Source organism: Myotis lucifugus, unplaced genomic scaffold, assembly GCF_000147115.1.
Source record: "Myotis lucifugus unplaced genomic scaffold, Myoluc2.0 scaffold_157, whole genome shotgun sequence".
NCBI classification, from domain to species: Eukaryota; Metazoa; Chordata; class Mammalia; order Chiroptera; family Vespertilionidae; genus Myotis; species Myotis lucifugus.
In genome coordinates this window covers 181,522-182,128 of record NW_005871205.1, presented here as the reverse complement: position 1 = coordinate 182,128, position 607 = coordinate 181,522, and the positions used below count along the sequence as shown (strand labels likewise).

General features: G+C 75.1%; 1 protein-coding gene across 2 annotated transcripts in view; it reads left to right on the top strand.

Annotated features, from left to right (window-relative positions):
- The window catches only part of RAB11FIP4 (RAB11 family interacting protein 4), a 70,774-nt gene that overhangs the window by 30,457 nt on the left and 39,710 nt on the right, over positions 1–607 (top strand). Inside the window, exon 1 of one of the 2 annotated variants that reach the window (XM_023759506.1) lies at positions 125–375. The exons of the other annotated variant lie outside the window; for it this stretch is intronic. Coding sequence (XP_023615274.1) covers positions 346–375 — 30 coding nt within the window. The 5' untranslated portion in view covers positions 125–345. Of the gene's footprint in view, positions 1–124; positions 376–607 lie in introns of those variants that run through there. 2 annotated transcript variants of the gene reach the window in all.

Here is a 607-nt window from a genome sequence, read left to right as displayed (position 1 = left end):
GGCCCGCCCCACGTGGCTCGGGTTCCCAGGCGGCGCTTCCTCCTCCTCAGGCCCCGCCCCCGCCCAGGCCCCGCCCCTTCGATCTCAGATCCCGGGCGCCTCGTGATGTCACGGCAGCTTTGATACAAAGAACCCTTCGGCCCACGCGGGTCTCCCGGCAACCGGCGCGGGTGGGGGCGGGGCTGGCATCTTCCGCTGGTGCGGAACCGAGCGAACAGCCGCGGCGCGGCGGGGGCCGTTCCTGCTCTCTCCGCGCGACCCGCCACGTCCCTTCCCGCCCCGCGCGACCCGCGTCCGCCCGCTGCTCGCTCCTCCGCAGCGCACCGACCTGCGACCAGACCTGGAATGCGCACCCCGCCGGCCCCCGGGGGCCAGGTAAGCTGCGGCCGAAGGGCTCGGGCTGGCGGGGCTCCGGCGACGCGCACCTGGCCCGCCCGCCTGGCCGGGGAAGTTTGCCGGAGCGGGGAACTTCGCCCGCAGCCACGGCCCCAGCTCCGGCCCCGGGAGTGGCCCCCCCTTTGGTCTTTGGCCGGGAGGTCGGATTACCTGCCTACGCTCGCGTGGCCGCCGCGGAGAAGCAGCTTCGCAACTCTGGGCCCTTTGCCTG